Raw genomic sequence first — 23,523 nt, 5'->3', positions numbered from 1 at the left:
TTGCAATGCAAAGCCTTGCAGTCTTTCAATGTGTCTGACATGTATAATTTGGTTCAGCTATCATAGTAAATGTTTTGTACCCTTAGGTAATTTTTGAATCACGCTATATAATTATTACATAAGTTAGTGTCATACTAATAAGTTATTGTAGACATGTACAGCTTTGCTCTTTTGGCAACGAGATCATTTCATGAACAATGAGTTTAGGAGCTACATAAGTTTGCTAGAAAAACCTTCAGAAATAATTCATAACTATTAGGATATAAATCTGTGTATACATATACAGATCAAACTCTATCTTATTTTTAATAAAAGATGACAACCCCAAAAGGGATATTCATCTAATTTCTGTGTAAATGTGTGGTTTATTGGGGAGAGAGGGATCATGGTCCACTAAATCCACACACAATAGGCCAGTGCTCAGTAACCCCGGCATGCCTGCCAGAAGCAGCATACTGATCAGTTTCAGGCGACACACAGAAGGTTCTGAAGTTTTTCCAGCTAGGATCAATCTCTCAGTTACAGATGTAACTTTAGGTCTCAATACTTTAGAATTAAAAGGGCAACTGCATACTGCGTTCAGTTACTGATAACAAACAGTACCAATAAATGTATCTATCTATCTATCTATCTATCTATCTATCTATCTATCTATCTATCTATCTATCTATCTATCTATCTATCTATCTATCTATCTACAGGACCACAACTAGGTGCCACTGCTCACCCACAGCCCTGCAACTGGCTAGCACGGTGCCTGGAAAGTCACCCTGCAGCCAGAATCTCTGCAGCAGTGCTGCCTGGACAATGACGTGCGGTGAAGTCAATGGCTGAGGAGGCACACATAGGGGTGGGACTAAATGCTGGGAGCCTGTCTCACCCCCTACTCACTGTAAAGCTGGGTACACACTGACAGATACATTGGCCAATCAATTGATCGGCCAATGTATCTGCTGTCCGTTGGGCAGTGTGTACCTGCGATATGTCGGTGAACATCGGCGTTCATCGTCATATTGCATTGGCTGTGCTGCACAGCCGATGGACAGATATGCCTGCAGAAACATGGGGGGGAAAGGGGGGGGCTTGTTTGCCATGCATTTATTACACTTCTAATACAATTGAACAAGCCAAGCAGCTCCCCCTCTCTTAGCTCCTCTGTTCCTTAGCAGGGTCACGTCAGGGCAGGCTGATGTGAGCGATACTGCAGGGACATTAGTTTGAAGGTAAGCAGTTTGCAGGTGCTGCCCATGGCGATGTGAAGTGAATATTGAAGGAAGGGTTAGGGTGCTGTGATGGGATGAATAATGAAGGAGGGGGTGGGGTGGGGTTATGCTATGATATAATGAAGGGGAAGAGTGCATTGAAGTGGGGAAGTGCTGTGAGAGGAAAACATTGAAGGGAAAGGGAAAGGAAGTGTCCAGACCTGCCTACTGATTCATTTGTCCTGTCACTCACAACATCTGCCTCACATACCCTCACCATATCGCCTCCCAGACCTGCCTACTGATTCATTCATCCTGTCACTCACAACATCTGCCTCACGTACACTCACCATATCACCTCCCAGACCTGATCCTGCATACTTACTCTGTCACCTACCAGACCTGTCCCCACACACTTACCCTGTCACCTGACATTATGCAGTCGAGATGCCAACAATCTTAGTAGGTAACCAGGGGTTACCTACTAAGACTCACATAAAGGAAAAAGACTATATTGCTTCATCCGTTACTGGTCACTTCAGCCGAGGCATGGAAACTTGCAGCCTAATGCTAATGTCACAGGAACATATCACCCTGATTTGTTAAACAGTAACAATAGGGCTTGTTATTATTTATATAGCGCCAGCATCCCGACTGTCTAATCCCGGCAAGTGGCTAATGACAGGCGTCGAAACCCCGACGCCTGTCATTAGACCTACGCTGGGAGCCTGACCCCCGGCTTACTGATCGAAGGTAAGCCCGGGCGCTGGGTGCAGACAGCTGTGGGGGGGTGGGTTAGGTTAGGGGCTGGGTTAGAGTTAGGCATCCCCCCCTGGGAGACATAGGGTTAGGCTGCAGGGAATGGGGGGTTAGGTTTAGGCACTTAGAAGGGGGTTAGGGTTAGGCACTTTAGGGTTAGGCACCCCTAAGGGAAGGTTATGGTTAGGGGGGGGAGGTTAGGTTAGTAAATAGAAAAAATACTAACCTGTCAGGATATTCACTGCCAGGCTTCTGCTGTCGGGATTTGCGGCCGGCGGTAAATCATACTGATTCCCACCTACCATACACATCTCCGCATTCTTACCCTGTCATCCACCAGACATGTATCCAAAGACTTTCTGACCCTACCAAACACCAGACCTATGCCGACGCCTGTCATTAGACCTATGCCGGAAGCCCGACACCCGGCTTACCGATCGAACGCTTGGCGTGGACAGCCGCAGGGGAGGGAGGGTTAGGTTAGGGGCTCCCGGGGGGGACAGGGTTAGGCACCCCCCTGGGAGGTAATGGTTACACTAGGGGAAGGGGAGTTAGGGTTAGGCACCCCCGGGGGGGAGGTTAGGGTTAGGCACCCCCCCGGGAGACTTAGTGTTAGGCTGTTTGGAAGGGGGGATTAGGTTTAGGCACTTACAGGGTGGTTAGGGTTAGGCACTTGGGGGGGAGTTTAGGGTTAGGCACTTGGGGGGGAGGTTAGGGTTAGGCACCCCTGAGGGAGGGTTAGGGGGGAGGTTAGGTTAGTAAATAGAAAATATTCCCATGAGGTGCAATATGTTTGTTTTTTCTCTGTGGAAGCCAATGTTGTGTGTTTTTTAATATTAAAAATAGGGATGTGCAGGCTCGGTTCTACTCGGTTCCGTTCGTTTTTTTTTCCCGAATCTTATTGGCTATCCAAAACTCGTGACAGCTGAAACCCAATAAGATTCGGGAAAAAAAAACGAACGGAACCGAGTAGAACCGAGCCTGCACATCCCTAATTAAAAATAGTAACAGTATTAATTATGGAGGTGGCAGTGTAGGGGGGAGTGCTGCTTGGTGGACAATGAAAGGGACAATGAATGCTCTGAGGTGGACAGTGGGTGCTGTTAGGGGGGGGCAGTGAGGGAGTCAATGAGTGAGCTGTGAGGGGTCAGTATTATATGGAAGGAACTGGCAGTGAGACATCTGTGGAGAGGGCAATCAGGGAGATATGCAAGGGCAATAAGACAACAATGGAGTGGGTAATCAAAGCAATATGGAGGGAGGGGTCAATGAGACAGCTATGGAGGGTGCAGTAATATAGATATTGGCAGGGATAGGGCAGGCTGGCAGTAGCGATTTAGGGGGAGGGATCTAAATTATTTGCCACTTTTAAATGCAAGTATTTATTCCCCATCTCTTTTCCAGACAGGTCTGAAGCTTAGAACACCAGCTGGCAGGTAGGACATAAATTGTCTTGGCCTTCGGCACGCACAAAACACCACCTACCTACCCCACACCTTCCCCTGCCGTGGTGCCCCCCTTCCAGTTTGGTCTGAATCCGCCCCCGTGCACGACCAACGACTTTGGCTTCATCCCTCTAAATTGCACCTTTTCTTAGTACTAAATAGAGATGAGCGGTTCGGTTTTAGCTCAGATCTTCTCGCCAAGTTCGCATCTCACAGTGAGCCAAAACTTAATTCTTCATGGACATCTGTGCTGAGATGTCGGTGAAAGATGACGATTTGCCTTGTTGTGAGATCTGAACTTGGCAGGAAGATTCTAGTCAAAACCAAACCGCTCATCTCTAGTACTAAGGGGTTTAGCGGGACCTATGTTTTAAGGACTGGAGAATCTTGCTCTTTAGCTAGAAACATCAGCTCAGGGTTCCTGTGAAAGAATCCTCTGGTCTTGGCCCTAACCAAGGCTCCCCTCGTTTGTGGTCACAGTATCAGTAACCTCTACTAATGAGCACCACACACTAATAAGTGCTCAGCCTGAGACATTACACTTTTTTATTCATTCTGCTTAGCTAAGCCTCATTTTATCATCAAAATGTATCATGTGGGAAAGGAATATTAAGACTGCCTTTATTACATGTAGCACTTGAGTGTGTTTTAAGTTTTTTATTTTTGCTCCAGAAATCCATGTACTGTACATTGGCCAAAATATAGATGCGCTTTCTTAAATAAGCCCATTGTGTTGCCAAGTTAGAAACGTAGAACAATGGGTTAGCAAATTTTTGTTATTGGGAAATAGAGGATCAGTTTTGTTTAATGGACTTTCCATCTCTAATTTAAGGATTAATTAATTATTTGTGGTTTCCACTTGTTGATATGTACTTAATGTAGAAATGACACAATACCTGCATTTATGTACCTGCCAAACTCTGTGACCTCACTGCACAAACAACTTAAGACACTTTTCCTTAGCTTGTTTTTACATTAAAATTAACATGGATGACTCACACATGAAAAATTGTACAAGTAATTATACACCTCTGTATAGTTATCATACAAGGAAATGACAGTATAAAAACATGAAGAGAATTGTGTTTCTGGGACTTGGGTAAAATCTGCAAGAGCTTAGTTTACTATTGATGGAGAAGTCATTGAGAGTGGAAGGGATTTTTGGGGTGTAGCCTATTGCAAATGTATTGCACACTGATCCCACTAATCCTGAGCATGATGTTATACATTCTCACACACTACATAAATGGAGTTTTATTTATTAAATTAACACTTATTGACACAATGAAACTGTCTTTCATCTCTGTGGCAGGTAAGCAAGAATTACCTGGAACAAGAAGGGTAATTTCTATCTTTGTAATCCCCCTTTGCTATAGTAACCATTTGCAGCTGCACGATCTGTTCTACTATATCAAACAATATTTAAGTATTTTTTTTTTATTATATTTCAAAAAAATAAGTTGTAACAAGTTATATTATGTCTATTAATTTTCCCACAACCTAATGCATACTAATGTGGCAAAATAGTCTCTTTCTGTGTGATGTATTATATTATGTGAGCTGGAATCTATACTCGCTTCCACCTGTTTATGTTATGAATATACTGAATGCTATCTCATCATCATCATCATCATCATCATTGTTTTATGAAAGGTGCCACAAATTCCACTGCACTGTACCCTCAACATGCAAATTGTATGAATAAAAATGATCCTTATACCAAGATGTGGTATAATAACGGGTACAATGACTAGTAGCACAAATACAAGAACAAACTCCATATGTATAAGTTGAATATAACAGTATAACATTGACATCAATGAAAAATACAGCATAGAACATAACCAGTACACACAACAGTAACCTATGCTATTTTATTATGTTTTTTGATTTGTGTGTGTTTGAATATATTAGACCTTTTGAATGTGTGGGTGTTTGGATGGTGTGTGGGCTAGGTATATATGTATAATATGATTTATGTTTAGTACAATGTATATGTTATGTTTACTAAAGCTAAATTAATAAGCTCATACAGACTCCATCCTGGTTTCACAATGATCCGCCCCTTTTACATGAAGCCCTGCCCCTTTCTGAGGGTGCACGCCTACGACGAGCAAAATGTCCCTCTTAAATGATTTTAAAAGTTGGGAGGTATGCAGAGTTGCATAATGTGTATATGGAACCCTATGTTATGAATCTGTTATGAGATTCACCTCTGAGTTAGCAATAGTGCTGAGGATTATATGAAGCGATGGGGACAACTGAAAAAGGTAGTCCTTGTCAGGAGTGAGGCTGGGTAGTTCTGACTAAAAGCAATATTGCTGAGGATGATGTTGCCATGCCTGTCGGGGTACCCCCAAGAACGAAGTCCAGTAACAGCCTTGAGGGCTGGTATGCTAGCAAGATACCACTTTGGCCGAGTAGCAGCCTTGAGGGCTGGTGGTGCTTGGCTAGGAGTGGCCTTGAGGGCTGGTAGCACTTGGCCAGGTGCGGCCTTTGGGATGTGTAGCAGCCTTGAGTACTGGTAGCCTTAATCAAGGTGCAGCCTTTGGGCCATGTAGCAGCCTTAAGGACTGCTGGTGCTTGGCACGGTACGGCCTTGGCCGAGTAGCAGGACGCAGAGTTGCATCAGCAGAAGACGCTGAAGTGCGAATTGAGCCGCCGGGATGGATGATACAAGCGGTAGTACGCTGGATTGCATAGGCAGGAGACACTAGAGTGCGGCCTGTGCTGCCGAGATAACACAAATGGCAGGAGACACTAGAGTGCGGCCTGTGCTGCCAAGATGACACAAGTGGCAGGAGACACTGGAGTGCAGCTTGTGCTGCCGAGATGACCAGTGGCGTATCTATAATGGGTGCAGGTCCAGGGGGGCCCCGCACCGCACCACACCCACTGCACCCATATTTTTATTGAAACTTACCTGTCCGAGGTCCTGCGTCAGGTGTCACTGCTTCTCAGAACATCAGAAAATTGCCCGCCGCAGACATTTTCCGGTGTTCTGCGCATGCAGACTCTAGTGCCCGGAGTCTACTGCGCATGCACAGAACGCCTGGCCCCCTCCTCTCTTAAAATGCCCCTGGAGATGACACAAGCGGTAGTATGCTGGATTGCATAGGCAGGAGACGCTGGATAGTGGCCTGTGCCGCTGAGATGACACAAGCGGCAGGAGACACCCAAGACAGGCAGAGGTACTAGACAATTGACTAGACAGGATGCTAACACCAGAACCGGAAACACGTGAAATGCTCTCACTGGAAAGAAATAGAAAGAGTAACCATTCCGGTCCCGGGAGAGATGATGTATGGCTAGAGGGAGTATTTTCATGAGTTGACAGTACGACGTCTCCGTCTTCCAGAAACAGGCTTAAGGAAACTGTAGGAAGCACCTTTGTCCAACAAGACATGGAGGCGGCTTGTGACACCCTACTGTGTGGCATAATGTGAATAAAGTGCCCTACTGTGTGGCATAATGTGAATATGGGGCATTATTGTGTGGCATAATGTGTATAAGGGGCCCTACTGTGTGGCATAATGTGAATAAGGGGCATTACTGTGTGGCATAATGTGTATAAGGGGCCCAACTGTGTGGCATAATGTGAATAATGGGCAATACTGTATAACGTGAATTGTAGCACTACTGTGTGGAGTTATGTGAATAAGGGGTAGTACTGTGTGGCGTAATGAGTTGGGGGCACTATTGTGGGTGGAGTGGGTGGAGTGTCATGATGACATGCCCCCATTCAAGTAACCATGCCCAATGACCACACCTAATTTTTAGGTGCGCACATATACTGTCTCAGATGTTTTATATTTGTTACTCTGAAGGTAACATAAGTTCTTGTTAGGGGTTGGAAATGGGACCACCCATTACCAAATGTCTAGTTTTGCCTATATACAGTATACAGCTGACCTCAATCAGGTTCTCATCAAGTGGGCTTACAAGAGATGATGGTGGTGGTGTAGACTCTTTCCCTTTTTACTGCAGTTATGTGATGGTGATTTGGAGACAGGTCTCTTGGAAGACCAAAACATAGACCTTATTTATTATGGGGAATAAAACCTCTTTTACCTCCTCAAACAAAGCCAGGTGAGTGCCTTCAATTTGTATTGTACTTATAACATGAAGCAATTAATTACTCCTGTCACTTGTGTTACTAGCAATAGGGCATTTGTCCTTTGAAAAATCGATCCCTTATTTCTATATGCTGGTCAGAATACTCTTACACATGAGCATTTGAGATAAAACACAGCTAGTCACCGCTAACCAGGCTGACTATTTACTTCTTCTGCCTGCATAGCTTATTCTGTGCATTCATAACAAGTTTATGCATGCACATAAAGCCTCCACTCCTCTTCCTGTCACTGCTTCACATTCTTATGTATGTAACAGTAATATCAGTGTACAGCAATAAATTAGTCAGAACTGCAAGAATATAATATACTGTATATCACACAGCTTATTTATCATACTTGCATATTATCTGTGGCCTACTATCCAAACTGGCTTATATGTTTAGTCAGTTGTGCTGCTGAGCAGGCTAAGTGCAGTCAGGGGTGCTGAGAGGAGGGGGAGCAGGTACACATTACCCTGGCCTGGGCTTCTCTAGAGGTACAGTAGTGCAGAGAAGATCACAACCCCTGTGATGCCATGATCATGCCCTCCTGGTGTGTGCCTCCGCATTGCACACCATAGTTATGTATACAACAAGGAAGCATAGCCACACCAGCTCCAGTGGCCAAGCCCACATCAGCACTAGGGCCCGTCCAAGTTTGGGTGGCCTTGATGTACTACCAAATAGGGGCTAGTTGTCCTGCACTGATAATCAGAAGAGTAATGACTTATCATTAAATACCCCAAATAGTAAGGATTCCCCCAGATATACTAAGGAGGGATTGTGGCAGATATCAGAGATATCTCTCCATTTTCATCCACAAATTCAGCCCCATAGATTTCTAACTTTCTTTGGGGAACTGCTGTGCTGCCAGATTTACCCTGATAGGTAATGCCAGCTCCAGATGGCATTATCCTATAGTAGGCTCTGGGCTATAATGGGACGATGATCAGGAACAGGAGCAAGAGGAATGGGGAGCTAGGATGATGATCGGGAACAGGAGAGAGAGGGATGGGGAGATAGGATGATGATTGGGAACAGGAGCGAGAGGGATGGGGAGCTAGGTCTATGAATGGGAACAGGAGCGAAAGGGATGGGGAGCTTGGACGATGATCAGGAACAGGAGATAGAGGGATGGGGAGCTAGGACGATGATCAGAAATAGGAGCGAGAGGGATGGGGAGCTAGGACGATGATTGGGAACAGGAGAGAGAGAAATGGGGAGATAGGAAGGTGAAAAGGAGGAAAATGAAGGCAGGAATGGGCAGTGGCATAACTAGGGCAGGGCAAGCGGGGCACATGCCCTGTGCACCATGGGACCGGCAGTGCGGGGGGCGCTGCCGGCCACGGTACCGGCCCGTCCTAGTTACCCAGTATAGTGCTGACCACATTGAGTGCGGTCAGCGCTACACATTTACACAGGACCGGCATTAGGCTTCCCAGCGCTGGATCTGTGCTGCACAGCCGAGTCCCTTCCCTCCCCCTGAGTGCTTGCCCAATAGCACCAGGAGGAGGGTGAGAGGCGGGCGGGCTCAGGCTGTGCTAACACACACATCACCGCCGTGCGGCGGCATTGTGTGTGTTAATCAGCAGTCAATGAAAGTCAGACAGACTCCATTGGCTGCTGCTGCTGCACACACATTTCCGCCAGTGCTGGCGGAGATGTGTGTGTTAAACAGCAGCCAATGAGAGTCAGATAGACTCTCATTAGCTGCTGCAGTGCCCACTGCAAGAGCCGTCTCCCTACCGGCTCCTGCAGTGGGCAATAGGAGAGATGTCATGACGTCTCTACCATAATGCAGAGCGCGCCAGCCTGGGAGGGCTGACGTGCGGAACGTCGCGGCGGCGGGAGTGGGAGTGAGAGCCGGAGCAGGAGCGTGGATGCAGGTAAGGTTTATTTTTATTTAATTTTTTTGCTATGTATTTGGGGGAGCACCTCTACTGGGGGCAGTAATTGGGGGGACTACTACTGGGGGCAGTAATCGGGGAGACTACTACTGGGGGCAGTAATTGGGGGCACCACTGGGGGGAGCCTCTACTGGGGGCACTAATTGAGGGGACTACTACTGGAGGCACCACTGGGTGGATCTCTACTGGGGGTACTAATCGGGGGACTACTACTGGGGGCAGTAATTGGGGGCACCACTAGGGGGGAACCTCTACTGGAGGCACTAATTGTGGGGACTACTACTGGAGGCACCATCGGGGGGACCTCTACTGGGGGCACTAATCGGGGGGACTACTACTGGGGGCAGTAATTGGGGGCACCACTGGGGGGAACCTCTACTGGAGGCAGTGGCGTATCTATAATTGGTGCAGTGTGTGTGGGGCACATGGGTCCCCCGGGTCCAGGGGGGCCCCGCACCGCACACACTTCACCCATATTATTTTAGACTTACCTGTCCGTGGTCCCACGTCGCGTGTCTGCAGTGCTCAGAACACCAGAAAATGGCCGCCGCGGCCATTTTTCCAGTGTTCTGCACATGCGCAGTAGACTCCGGGCACTGGAGTGTGTCCAGACTCTACTGCACATGCACAGAATGCCGGAAAAATGGCTGCCACGGCCATTTTCCGGCGTTCTGCACATGTGCAGTAGACTCAGGGGCACACTCTAGTGCCCGGAGTCTACTAAGGCTCCGGTGGCTGGCTAGCCACGTCAGTCGGCTGCCGGCCACCGGGGAGAGAGGAGGGGGCCCTGCACAAGGAGTGGACATGGGCCCCCTCCTCTCTTAAGATGCCCCTGACTGGAGGCACTAATTGGGGGGACTACTACTGGAGGCACCACTGGGGGGACCTCTACTGGGGGCACTAATCGGGGGGACTACTACTGGGGCACTCCATCAGGGGCCACTACTGGGGAGACTACTACTGGGGGCACTATATAAAGGGCACTGCATAGGGGGGACTACTACTGGGGGCACTATATAAAGGGCACTGCATGGGGGGACTACTATTGGGGGCACTATATAAAGGGCACTGCATAGGGGGAGACTACTACTGGGGGCACTATATAAAGGGCACTGCATAGAGGGGGACTAAAATTGGGGGCACTATATAAAGGGCACTGCATAGGAGGACCACAACTGGGGGCACTGAATGGGGGGGACTGCTACTGGAGGCACTATATAAGAGGCACTGCATAAGGGGGGTCTATTACTGGGGCACTATATAAGGGGCTTACTACTAGAGGCACAAGGGACACTGCACTGGGGGCACTAAATAGGGAGGACCACTACAAGGGGCACTGGATAGTGGGGACCACTACTGGGGGGCTGCATAAAGGGGATTACTACTGGGGCACTGCATAAGGGGGGACCACTACTGGAGGCACTGTACAAGGGGCACTACTGGGGGCCTGCATAAGAGCCACCACTACTGGGGGCATTGGATACTGGGGTACTGTCAAGAAGCACTACTGTGGGCCTGCATAAGAGGGACCACTACTGTGGGCACTGCATAGGGTGGACTGTATAAGGAGCACTACAGGGGTTAAGGTGCATATAGAAAGGAATTTTAAGAGTGACGAAAAAGGGGCATATGTGTCATGTTGACACGCCCTATTGTTAAGTGACCCCGCCCCTAGTGACCACGCCCATTCTTTGGCGCACGTGCCTTTGGCGTGTGCATATGGGGGGTGTGGGTGGGGGCTCCATTTTTAAATTTGCCCTGGGCCCCAAATACCCTAGTTACGCCAATGGGAATGGGAGAGCAATCTGAAGGACAAATGTGTAACCCTATCTTTCAGTCATCCACTTGTTGTGTAGCCAGTGTTATTGTATCGGGTTGGAATTGGTTAGGCTTCCAATATGTTTTTATAACAAGATGGCACTCTGATGAATGCACTGTGCATTATGGGGTATAATTATAAACCTATTCTGGGTAGTACCAATGTGTGAAACAATGAATCTAGAACCCACAATTTGAATTGAATAATAAGCCTCCATATCAATACCCTATACTTGTGAATTAACGCTATGTTGTGGATACCCGAGCACATCGTGTTATTCTGTTCCTGTACTGTTGCTGCGTTTACTACAGCATATTGATGAGATAGAAAAATCCCTGTGTAGTACACGTATAATGTATGAATGTGCTCAAGCACTACATAGGGTGGTTTGCGTTACATTTGTATGTGCACACAACTTTGTTGCGCTAGATTTCTGTATAGCATCCTTGCTTTGTAAGGTCTCTCAGCTTCCACACAGGTATAGTGATGTACTAATTCTGCCTACTCTGTTGGTTCCGCCTACAATTGATTTGATGCTGCCTAGGTGAGGCCACTGGTAGAAATTTCTCTAGGGCCACTTTTAGTTCCCAATCCGACTCTTGGCGATAACTTTACACTATTACACTGCTTCCAGCTTCGCCAGAACAGCTCTTATCAGTGCCCGTCTTTTGGCAAGAGTAAAATAGTAAATTTGTGTGAAAAATTAAATTTTCGGATTGCCCTTCTGTGTTCTAAAAAGTAAAAAAATTTGTTAATTTGTATTATTTTAATATTGATTAGTTTTAGTTTAGCAAATTAGCTCAGATCTATGCGGACATCTCCCTGATGCAGTAACAGACTGTAGCCATTCTAGACTGTATATGTCCTGAAGGAAAAAAACCATGTGATTCAATTTGGCCAAGCTGCTCACCGACCTGAATGCCCAGTAGCAGGCTCAATTTTAATCAATTTCTAAGTTGCACCCCATAAAATAATTGCACACACTATACAGCATAGCAGTACTCTAAGCAAGATTAATATTTCAATACAAATATAAATTTGCCTATTGGTATAAAGCTTTTCATTCATTATTTAGAAAGGGTTGGTGCCACTGGCTGGCAGGAGAGGGGGTGTTTACATCAGAGCTCTATGGGCTCTCAGCTAATCAAATAAATGCCCTATAATAAAAAATGTACTTACTACAGTGCTTGGTGTTTCTTTGTTCGGCAGAGACTTTATGCAGGCATTACACAAGATAAGACTGCCTGAAAACTCTGAGAAATTCTTCCAGTTCAGTCAGGGGTACTACTAAAAGTTATCAGTGACATACTATAGGAGTGAAGTTTTCCTCAAAAAGTTCTTTAAAGGTATGTAATGCTATGCTTGCATGTTGGCTTTGACAGCAGATCCCTTGAAACTTATACATTTTAATACAGCTAATGTAATACAGTTATTTTAAATTGGTGATCAAATAAAGATTTATTTCCGGTTACTAATTTGGAGTGAATAGGATTTGTAACATGATATCTACACACACAGTTGATAAAGTTCAGTTGCAGTAACAGTCACGGAAGTGGGACAGACAGGCATATACAGAATGCCTCTCAGGAGACACTACTCCAAACTACAGTAGCAGTGCAAAGATGCAGACATATTATCTGAAGCAACACACTGTGCTTGATTCTGAGATAGACACAAAGTGCCGGCAAATGCCGACATCCGCAGACCCACTGAGAGCAATTGTAATTGTCACCGCTACAGTAAGTCCAACTTCCTGTCACTTTATAACCACTGCTTTCCTTGAATTAAACTTTTCAATTTTCAAAGTAATGATCAGTGTATGGCTTACATTATTATTATTATTATTATTATTATTATTATTATTATTATTATTATTAATAATAATAATAATAATAATAACAATAATAGTAGTGAGAACACATTATACTATATTTTGTTTTAAATTTAGAAACAGACAAAGATACAAATTTACTTCTTTACTGAAGTACAACTGGTGTAAAATACATCCCATTAAAAATATAGCACCAAACCTGGTTGCCAGTAGCTCAGAGCGGGTACCATGCAGAAATCTTTTTGTTGAGTGGAAAATGCCTTTCACCCGTCAGCAATGAATAACCCTAAAAATGTACTCTACTGATTGACTATCACTATCACATTGCTGCTTTCTCAGAACAATATTTTTGCAGGTTGTGTCTGCTTTTAATTACCTGTTGTTGCATAGCTTACTATCATTTTAAGTTTATAGTGGTTGTAAATATCTTCCTCACAATTTATTGACTACTCCAATTAGTCTGCCTATGGCACTTCCTAAATACTCTGTCTCATCTATCATCTTGTTTTTCTTGTTTGCCATAACTTGTGCATATGTCAAAATATGTCAAAAATATATATTAAAAAGCACATTTAATGAGCTATTATTCATATATGTTTTGGTTTGCATGGTATGAAAAATAGTAAAAATAATCAGCAATTCATGGCCTATATTTGTATTCAAAAAACAATTGACTGTTTACTCATTTGTCTTATTTGTCTTTGTTTTTGAAGCTTCAAAATTAATTCAAGACAATGGTTTTTATACATAAATTCATTTTAATTCATATAAAAATCAACAAAGTCAGATATCTTGTACAATAATCAGACATATAAAAATAATTTTAAATATTATTATTTAAATAACCCAGCAATGTAATAATATTACAAATAAATTATCAGCCTTTACAATAGAACAAATAAAGTATAGTACACTCAGTGCATCTCAATGAACACATCTTATTTCATAAGCCAAATATGCTTTATCCACTTATTACTTGTACCAAGTAAATCTTGCATATATACTCTTCTGTCAGAAAATGTAAAACCGACAATATGTCTTATAAAAAAAAAAGATGAGCTTGTTCCATTGATATTATTAATTCAATACTGATATGGTATATAATATAACTATAATACTCCTTCACATATACAATATATAATTGTGTCCTCTGTGTTGCCCACTGTCCTGCTCAACCTATTGTAAAGTGTCATTTGGGAGCCATGAAAATGGCTGTACGACCAGCTGTTTTCCTCTACTAAATTAAATATTTATGAAAAGTTTTCAGACTAGTACATAAGAAAATATGATGTTGCCAATCCAACACTTTTTTAAATTTTGTAGGCAACATGAGAAATGTCATCTGATTGTTTTACCCTTTATCACTAATTAGAATTCCACAATACACTAAAATCACAGGGAAGTTGATGCATTGAAAATGGTCAACACGTCCATTACTTCTAGTGGATCTTATGTTACGAAAGAGCAAGTGCTCATTTTTGTCTAATGTCAGTTAGGAAACCATGAAGGATTTTTTTGTGAACAAGAGAGGAATGTGACAACATATTTGTTTTTGGAATCTTCATGGGGCCTATATAGACCAAGAGATACTCAAGCAGATTAGCAGGTCTCTCCAGAAAAAGTTCCTTCTTTGAATGCAGGAGAGGGCTTCAGTTATAGTTCTCACTCTTTTCCACAACAATACTCGTCTCACAGGAAGACATTCCAGTTATTTAGGAGACGGTGTAGTATTTGCACTGCAAAAGCAAATAAAGAAAGGTTACAGTCTTTTACTAAGGGTCGCAAGAACTAGAAAGATTAATGGTTAATAAAACTATTTTAAAATGTACTATACATTATGTTTGCAATGGTCCCCATAGTCCACTCTTGCACCATATTCTAGGCTCTAACTATCATATTGTACACAGAGCCAGAGAGTAGCAGAGCTGAGCAAATTGCTCATTTTTAATCCATAAAAACAGGTAAGTATATAAATGTAGCACATTATATTCAGGCAATCAGCATATTGCAGTGGATAAAAAGTGGACACTTAAGGAAAGAGAACCTTGAGTTTATATACAATATTACACTACAATACTTTTCTTTATAGCACTTAAATTGATGTAACCCTTAATTTTGTCTATGGATAAATAAATAGATCTGCTATTGTCTTAGTTCATCATCTGGAGCACCTGGAACAGACATGGCTGCAAGGGTTTCTTCATAAAGGAACTGTCAGCCAATGAGATACTATATATGTATTAATAACTAGTGTATGTAGATGTAAGTAACTGTGTGATCATTGAGATATATGTATCAGACACTGTGTGGTCAGTGAACTATATATATTTTTACTAATGCTTCATTTACATGATGTACATAATTTTACCCTTTGTGCTTCTATCATTTTCTATTTGTCATATTGTATACAGGAATATAATCTATTTCTGCGTGGATACAGTAACTCAATGTGTATCTGTGTGTGTTTATAAAATGTGTAACGCACAATACTAATTTATGTATATAAACACCTTTTAATAACTTTATAGACCACGGGTTCTAATATTGCTTATAATTTGTTCTATAACTAGTTCATTATAAGGAATACCGAAATGTTGCTGTAAACTATTATAGATACATTGTCACCTCTGATTTCCATGATCTATATAAAATCAGTTAGCCAGTATCCTTCTGCCTTTACATGGCTGTGACGTGTCTAAGTTACATATAATATCCATGGTAGGTTTTATCCTGTACAGCATATAATTTCCCAATCCAGGGTTATCAATAATGTCTACTTACCGAGTCAGATATCTGTCAATGATCTTCTTCACCCATGCAGCTGTAGGCTCTAAACATACTTCTTGACCAGTTTTCAAAGTGGCTCTGTGGATAGAAATAAGCATTATATTAAACTATTTACCCATAAATTCTGTGTTGTGTCAATAAAATAATCATATTTGAACAACAATTATGTCATATTTCCCATGCCCATAAAGATGTAAAAAATAAATATTATTTTTCTTATTCCTTAAAATAAAAATCTGTAAGATGTTAATAATAATATATGTATAGAGCATGTTTACTTAATATAAGGAAGTTTATAAATGTATGACTCATTATAACGGGCTGAGTATAGTACATGCTTTATATTTATATATGAGCCTTCACATTCACATCGTACATTGAATTATGCAGTAGACTTATTCAATGCACAAACTTATCCCTTTGTGGATGGCAACAACAAAGCTGGCAATAGCCATAGGAAACATAGTTCACTCATCAAAACATTTGCAGTTTTGCACAGTAGTGGATTATAAATTATTCAGAAAGAAACATGTAGCGTACTCTAGCGAGTCTATTCCTTGTATTAATATATATATATATATATATATATATAGACATATACACATACTGTATATATATATATATATATATATATACATACATATATATATATATATTATACAAGTGTGGTTGCATTAAGGCGAGCAAATGTGTATTTGTGTGTTTGTTTGTAATTGTGAAACATAAAAAGGTGTCTATGGCTTTATGTTATCATGACATTTTCAGATCTTGCATAACATCCAATACTTACATGACCTCCAGAAGTTTGCAGTGTGGTCCATTTGGAATAAGTTCAATTTTCCGAATCTGTCGTAAAGAAATCTGCTTACTCTCTGTTTTTACACACTGGCACCTAAGCTCTCGTGCCCCTGTCAGCGTCATTTCTGTAAAAGACATATGACTGAGTTACATCATAAGAACAGTGTGTATGTCTAACAAAGATAAAATAATCGTTATAAATTATATTTTTACTTTAAATAATACCATCCCCTCTTTTTCAATTGGCAGTGTATTTTATAAAAAAGATATATATTACTGCATCATTTTAAGTTCTAAACTTTTTTATATTACAATAAGCTCACAATAGTTAACCCCCCCAAATTCCAACAACAACAAAGACAGTCTTCTAATAACATGTATATGTTTTCCTGTGTGTGTTTCATTGAGCTGGTTGCTCACAGGAATCTCATAGCTACAGTATGACAAACATGCTGTATGTGAAACATTCTTACCTTCTGAAAGTGCAATGAATGTCAGGCAGATAGCCAGGAATGGAAGGATAAGTACTCTACTCTGCATTGTTAGATATGTGCTTCCTCTGTCAGTCTTTGGATTTAGTTGTGGTTTTAAGCTCTGTCTCAAGAGTACTGCTTGTAAAGCAGCTATTCACCACTTTTATACTGTGTCTCCCAGCAGGAGTCTGCAGATTGCATAATAACAGGAATTTCCAGTTCTGCCAGACTACAACATGAGTAATGAATAAAAGTGTCATGCTTTGTAATTCACATGGTGTGGGAAATCCCACCACCTCATGTCTAAACTTGTGGCAATTGTTCCCCCCAAAACAGGATGTTTATGTTATTATTCTGTAATATATATTTCCTTATATGTTTACTTTATCTGCAAAAAATTATATGCTAATTTTACTGATGTAACTGCTAAAATCAAAGTCATTGTGCCCTAACTCTGATGACTTTAATCGGGATGTGGTTAATATACCGACACCTGGGATGCCGAATGCCGGCGCCGGAATCCCGATCAGCGTCGGAGGACTGGCCACGGTATCCCGACATGGCTGTAGATGTCTATGCCGGAATCCCAACAACCGACATCCCGAACGTAAGTATAGCGGTGTGGGGTAGGTGTTAGCCGCAGGGGGGATGGTTAGGATTAGGCGCCCCGGGGGGAGGTTAGCGTTAGGCACTAAGGATGGAGGTTTAGGTTTAGGCACTTACCGGGAGGGTTAGGTTGCGGGGTGCATGACCGGGCAGCTGAACGACCCATTATGCTGGCTGCAGGAACTGCTGACAATGACATCATAACTGGGCAGGCATTTAAATGCCCATCCAGTTGTGATGTCTGGCTAGCATATTGAGCGGTCAATTGGTAAGTGTGTGTGCTTACCAAATCAGTTGCTTTGTCGGCGTGATGGTTGGCCGGCCGCTGGGTCAGTCAGATGTGTAACTGCATTAGTCTTTCTGTGCATTTTACACCTGACACACCTGCAGTACAACATGGTTTGCCCAGACGCAGGTTTGCTTGCTCCCATCTCAGAATCACCCCCAATGTGTGATAATGATAGTTATTGCATCATTAGTTAAACAAGACAATTATGCTATGTTATGTTCATCTGGCAACATGGACCACTTTCCCATTGCTTCATTTCTAGGTATATCTGTTATTTTTAAATCTTGCAAACAAAGAGCATGTGACTGCAATATTTTTCTCATTTCCACATACTAATTTTGTATGTTTCAGCCAGTATCTTCTCTATTAACTCTTAATCAGTGCTGCATACTTTGGGCCATATGCTGAGTTGAGCGTATGCAGAATTTGCAGATCACATCCTACTTTGCACTGCGATTGTGCTGGAGCTTTGCAGAGTTGAGGTAGTGGTGTCACTAGCCGGGTGTGGGCCGCACCAGGTGACACTATCCGAGGGTTTGACACCAAAATAGTAGTGCTGCTCTGCCATTTTGGTGTCACCCCCTCTGATGGTTTCCCCGAATAGCGTTGCAGCGGGGTGATGGATGACATGCTCCACACTGTCCTGAGGGAGTCTGGGCAGCTCCTGGAATGTTGGGCAAGTCCCCAGATTGACAAAGCTGGATGCGTGACACCCGGAAGCTTGAGACAGGGGCCAGTGAGTCACCCCACCTAGTGACGCCTCCAGCTGAGCCAGAGTAACGACTGCAGAGTCAGAAGCAAGCATAGATTCGCATGTGAGCAAGTGCATGCTGATGATGATTAGAATCAAACCAATCATATGGTTAGGGTGCAGGCTCACAGCAAGATGTGCACAACTATGCATAAAGGCGAATATGCACATTTTTTCCATGCATGCAATGTAGTAGCACATATATGGCTGATTTCAATCCAACATAGGCCTCTTATGACTCTACACATCATTTTTATGAGGCTATTTGTACATTCATGCATAGGTGTGCCCACGGGGTGTGAAGGGTGTGTGTCCACACACCCCATACACAGCGCCAGCCCAAAATATCAGTCACTAAGCAGGGTTCAGCAGACACCAATCCTGCCCGTGTACCTGGGGGCAGGGCAGAAAGGCATTGGTGTCAACATGCGATTCAATAAAGTGCCACCACGTCATCAACCAGCCTCCTGGAGGAAGTGAATGGGCCAGGTTGGGGGGCATGGTATTATAGGGGTGTGACATTGTGGAGGTATGGCTATGCCGCGCAGAGCCATAGAGAAAACTCTGTGCATGCCTCTGCATTCATATCTTTGATCTACTGACCAAGTTACATGCATCTGCTAAAAAGCCAAACTATTTTCATGAATGGGCAAAAACTCTATAATATGTCTGCTAAAGGGGTGATATTTATGAATTAGTTAAATCATACCTACCGACATTTAGACATGCAATATTGGGGCAAAATATATCAAACAACTTTCCACCAATGAGCAACAATTTCTAGCAGGCTACATCTCAGTTACACCCTATAAACAGCCATTGATAGATTGGCACCAGTATCACATAGGTAGCTGAGTATTGCTCGATTGTCTTAGTGATAGATCTATTATTGCCAATAATATTGGCAGAGCCTACATGTGTTGATATACAGTAGGTTGCAGCGGTGTGTGATGGAGGTCAGTCCTTACAATGAATAACTTAATCAGGTAATGAGTTATTAACCAGGCAGAATGGGTTGCAGAATAACACAGTTTTAATGAAGTAGTCATACAATGTACAGTATGTAGCAGGTTCAACAGATCCAGCGTGTGGGCATTAATACTGGTGGTGTGCTTTATAGTGAGACTGTGTCCTGTGTTAATACACAGTGGTGGCTGTGGAGTATTTAGTGCAACTAGCGGTGGGGACACAGTGGCTTTTGCAGGGTCTCTGGGGGGAATGAGTATGATTTCCTGCTGGCCACAGCCTGGCAGAGGTGAAAATCCAGATCGTTCTTTCTGATAAGTATCGCTAACCTAATTCCCTACCCTAACCCTCCTTTAGGGGTGCCTAACCCTAACCCCCCCTTCCATGCAGCCTAACCCTAAGTCTCCTGGGGGGTGCCTAACCCTAACCCCCCCGTCCCCTAGCCTAATTCTAACCCTCCCGGGGGGTTGCCTAACCCTAAGTCCCCCCTGGGAGCCCCTAACCTAACCCTCCCCCCCGCGGCTGTCCGCGTTCTCAGTACCTGGCTTACCTTCGAGGGTGTCAGGCTCCTGGCATAGGTCTAATGACAGACGTCAGAATTTGGCGCCTTTTTTTAGTACCTTGCCGGCAATAGACAGTCGGGAAGCCGGCGGTAGGGATTTCGTCCGTCAGCTTCCCGTCTGGGGATACTCATGCTCTTCGCACAGGAGACACACACGGGCACTACTTTCCACAATGAAGGACGGAGTTGAAAGACGCACAGATAAATCCCGCATGAGCACTTAGCACTCTCGGTTGACTGAGTCGGAGGTCGCGCTGTGACATGAAACTGGCAGTATGAGGTCCCCGCGGCTCAGAGGAGACAGTGCAGAACGCTCTCCTCCAATAAATTATAGATATGGTAATAATACATACTACATTAATAGATTTTTTAAAAAGGTTTTTAACCTTTTATTGTTCTGATATGTGGCGGGGAAAAGAAACATTGTTGTCGATATAGATCCCTGTATCTTGCAAGTCAGGCTAGGAGGATGCATTCGCTGGGAGTGGATGCATTAGTGATGAGAATTTACAGTTACATAAGGCATCTGCATCTGCATCAGATGCTCTTCAGATGCATCTGCATCTGAAGAGCATCTGATGACCACAAGCAATATTATTTATCTGTTCCAGGACCCGTCGAGAGCAGTGACAGGCCTTGGTATGGGGGCCATGGCCAAGACAGGGTAGCAATGGCCATGCCCCCTTTTATTTTTTGTAAGTACTATGTCCTGGAAAGGGTGGCGGATAAGTCCTCCTCAACCAGGGGCAGATCCAGGGAGGGTGATCAGTGCGATCAACCACCCTTCCAGTAACATTTGCAGGGAAAGAGAGAAGACTGCTGCTGCTCGGCACTAGCAGCGTCCCTGGACCTCCCGTAGCCCAGCACACAGAAGCATGTGCTGGGTTGGGGTTAGAGACTGCTGCCACTGAGCAGCAGCAGTATCCTCTCACTGCCTGATGCGCTACTGACCCGGGGCCCCTCCAGCTGGCCTGTGCCAATGTAAGTAGTACCCGCGCTCTCCCACCTCTTGGTGCCTCTGATCTGTTCCATTCAGAAACTACCTTTACATCGCATGGTCTATGACAATGTAATGTGCTTATTTTAGTTCTCATAACTTCCTTGTGTTTATTTGCTTTGGTACCTTGCCATTCTCAAATCCCTCAATGTTTCACGTATTATTTTTGTTACACACCTTTATGGAATTATCCTCAGAATGACAAAATCCTTAGTCACCCTCTTGCATCACACCTCTTTATCCATATTGTCTCCCCCTGACTCAATTTTCCACACTTCTCTTTTTTCTTACCTTAACTGCCCTAACCTGAACATAGGGCACGACATAAGACCTTTTAAAAAATCCAGTTGCCACCCAAATCTCCAATGCAATTCAGTCTCATTCTGCACACTTCATAAATTGAAGATGATTAAACATATCTCTTTTCTTACATTACTATGAACATCCTATAAATATGACTGAACTAATTATCCTCCATCCATGCCCTATACATCTCAAACAACCTCAACGTGCTGGCAATGACAGAGAAAAGGCTCATACAGTTGTGGTACCCCAGTTACTGAAAGTACCACTTATGCTAGTATGCCCTAGTGTCTAAATATAATGTAATGTATATGCATGCGACTCTGCACTGTTTAACATTGGTGACAGTGGACATTGAGGACGGCTGCAGAGGGTGGCATGCCTGGCAGAACGGACGGTTGACTGAAAATGACAGTTGGCTGCTCCAGCTCATGGTCCCAGGAGAAAGCATCTAGGACACGCATAGAGACTCACCGGCCATTGAACAGTGCTGAGGCAGCGTTTGGCCTGGTGAAAGCTGCGCTGGGTGACTTAGTGGAACTACAATGGTCGGCTCTGAGTTGCCGGTAACAGAGCTGGGAGAGGGAGCCCAGTAAGACCTGCTGCCTTCTGGACAACAGTGAAGGGAGGCAGTTTTAAGGACCTGTACGCAGGGCTACTGCGCAGTTCAGGAGGCGAGCTTGATAGGGAGAGAGGCTCATCACCCTGCTGTTACCTGAAAGAAGGTCCAAAAAGTGGTGGACAGTCGGGAGCTGGTAGAAAGCTGACACAAACCGAACTAAGCCACAGTAAAAGTCACCAGCAGTGGAAATCAGACCTAAACTTATCAGACGTTACTAGTTAGTGAACAAATACAGAAAGGAGTAAGAGTAAGTGATCACCAACGTATACCAACCCTACCATTCCGGTAACTAATTGAGCACCAACAATAAAGCGCTAGACTTTTATTGGGGTAACTTTACGGTATGCAGCCGGAAGCTGGCGGACCTAATCCCGACAGCCGGCTTCCCGACTGCTTAATCCTGGCGAGGGTTAAATGATCAGCATCTACATCTAGACGCCTGTCATTTTACCGACACCCAGCATCCCAATCGAAGCGGGGGGGCGGGGGAGGGTTAGGTTTAGGGCTCCCGGGGGGGACTTAGGGTTAGGTACCCCCCTGGGAGGTTAGGGTTAGGCTAGGAGGAGGGGGGTTAGGGATAGGCACCCCCGGGGGGTTAGGGTTAGGCACCCCCGGGGGGGATTTAGGGTTAGGCACCCACCCGGAGGACTTAGGTTTAGGTGGAGGGGAAGGGGGGTTAGGTTTAGACACTTAGAGGGGGGATTAGGGTTAGGCACTGGGGGGAAGGTTAGGGTTAGGCACCCTAAAGGAGGGTTAGGGTTAGGATGGGGGAATAGGTTAGTGAATACTTACCTGGGGACGATCAGGATTTTCATCCTGTTCGTGCAGCTGCTGTCGGGATTTGAGCCGCCGGCCAGGGGTCCGGCGGTAAATCATACCAACTTTTACCTGATTGTTATTAGTGCAGTGTAATGCTAAGTTAGAGTACAACGTTAATGGTTAAGTCAGAATATATAGAATAGTAATATTACTGTACATTGAGTAAATGTTATGTTTGAAGTGATTGGAGGAATTGACAAATATGCTAACCTTTGGGATTCCACAGGGATCCAGGTGCATTCAGTGATTCCACGAGCTGCTGAGTTCCTGTAAAATAAAAATTCAAATGTTATTGTAATGTGATTTGATGTTATGTGTATTGTGAAAGTAAATGTAAAGGAAGATTTACAGTAAATTATCTTTGCAATAACCTTAAATAAACCTATGAACACAGATTACCAAAGTTCAATGTGCTTACCTCCTTACCTCTCTGTAAAGAAGGAAGAACTAGGGATTACTACACCTATCATTAG

General features: G+C 43.8%; 1 protein-coding gene across 1 annotated transcript; it reads right to left on the bottom strand.

The window, feature by feature from the left end:
* Window positions 1-13,874: 13,874 nt before the first annotated feature.
* LOC148505409 (permeability factor 2-like) lies at window positions 13,875-17,256 on the bottom strand. The gene is made up of 4 exons (XM_088448252.1): window positions 17,136-17,256; window positions 16,655-16,787; window positions 15,859-15,942; window positions 13,875-14,813 (listed from the first exon to the last, which is right to left on the bottom strand). The coding sequence occupies exons 1-4, from the start codon at window positions 17,200-17,202 to the stop codon at window positions 14,786-14,788; spliced, it is 312 nt and encodes a 103-aa protein (XP_088304378.1). The 5' UTR covers window positions 17,203-17,256; the 3' UTR covers window positions 13,875-14,785.
* Between the last annotated feature and the right edge of the window lie 6,267 nt (window positions 17,257-23,523).

The sequence above is a fragment of the Taudactylus pleione genome, unplaced genomic scaffold, assembly GCF_031769625.1.
Source record: "Taudactylus pleione unplaced genomic scaffold, aTauple2 ptg000454l, whole genome shotgun sequence".
NCBI lineage: Eukaryota > Metazoa > Chordata > Amphibia > Anura > Myobatrachidae > Taudactylus > Taudactylus pleione.
Note: the sequence above shows the minus strand (reverse complement) of the source record. Positions and strands in the feature narration are given on the sequence as shown.